General features: G+C 47.1%; 1 protein-coding gene across 1 annotated transcript in view; it reads right to left on the reverse strand.

Annotated features, from left to right (window-relative positions):
- Positions 1-298: 298 nt before the first annotated feature.
- rhobtb1 (Rho related BTB domain containing 1) overlaps positions 299-1,264 on the reverse strand; it is a 25,431-nt gene continuing 24,465 nt past the window's right edge. Inside the window, 2 exon segments of the mRNA XM_048234069.1 lie at positions 299-476; positions 1,133-1,238. Of these exon segments, the coding sequence (XP_048090026.1) occupies positions 307-476; positions 1,133-1,238 (276 nt within the window). The 3' untranslated portion in view covers positions 299-306.

Raw genomic sequence — 1,264 nt, forward strand, 5'->3', positions numbered from 1 at the left:
CCTCCTCACACCATCTCTCCCTTTCTTTCTCACCCTCTCTATCCCTGTCTATCTCTCTCTCCTCCCTCACCCCTCCTCTCTCTCTTTCTCACCCTACGGCGGGCATCGCGTTGGCAGGAGTGGTGCTTGTTGAGGACCACGTACTCCTTCTCCCTCTCCTCTCCTATCTCTCCCTCTCCCCCTCTCTCCCTCCCTTTCTCTCATCCTTCTCCCTCTCATCCCTCCCCCCTCTCTCTCCCTCCATCCCTCTCTCCCTCCCTTTCTCTCTCCACCTCCCCACCCTCATCCTCTCCCTCCCTCTCTTTCTCACCCTACGGCGGGTGAGGCCCGCCAGAAGCACCAGCGCCTGCGCGAGTGGTGCTTGTTGAGGACCACGTCCTCCTTCTCCCGCTCCTTCTTCATGCGCTGGTAGTGGTCCTCCTCCTTCAGGTACCACACTGGCGGCCAGCGGTGCTTCTCAAAGTACTCCTGGTTCTCTGTAAAGAAGTGGACAGCACACATAGCACACATAGCATAGCATAGCATAGCATAGCACAGCACAGTCAGATCCCACTGTATGGTACCACTGCTTCAGAGGGAGACACTACCCTTCCGAAAAAGAACTACAGCAACACTACAGATTTCTATATATATCCTATGTAGTGTTCCTATAGTGCAGTCTCATTTGTTTTTGTTTTTCCATACTGACAGTACTGGGTGACCTCAAGAAATGGAGATCTATATGAAAAATTGCCGGATTTCCCCTTTAAAAGTAGCTTAGAGAGTAGCTTGTGGCTTCGCTCACTACATTTTGCCCATCACTGATCTATAGTCTTCCTATGTTAATACTTTGTCCTAAAATACTATAAGATTTTTGTAGTTATTTTTTGTAAGGGTATAGGGAAAAAAGCAGTGCTGTGGCGGAGTAGTTCAAGGACTTGATTTCCTTGATGACACCAGCAGTGCCATAAAAATGTATCATTTCATCCATATTCTGAAATAAATGTGGGAGAGACAAGAAGAGGTAGCTGTAATGGAGGCATTTTCCAATACATTTCTCCTGTGACTGGGAGAGTTTAAAAATCATAGTCGTTCATGTCATGCTACAGAGATAAAGGTAGAGTTCACAGTACAGCATAGTGATCGTTCTTACCTAGTGACTTGGACTTGATTTCTTTGCGGTAATTGGCACAAACGCTGTTGTAATGTGTACAAATGTGATGCAAGCACCAGGCTGCTAACTGGTTAGCATTGTGGAACTGTAAACAAAAACAAAAAAGCATTC

The sequence above is a fragment of the Alosa alosa genome, chromosome 22, assembly GCF_017589495.1.
Source record: "Alosa alosa isolate M-15738 ecotype Scorff River chromosome 22, AALO_Geno_1.1, whole genome shotgun sequence".
In the NCBI taxonomy this organism is placed as follows: Eukaryota; Metazoa; Chordata; class Actinopteri; order Clupeiformes; family Clupeidae; genus Alosa; species Alosa alosa.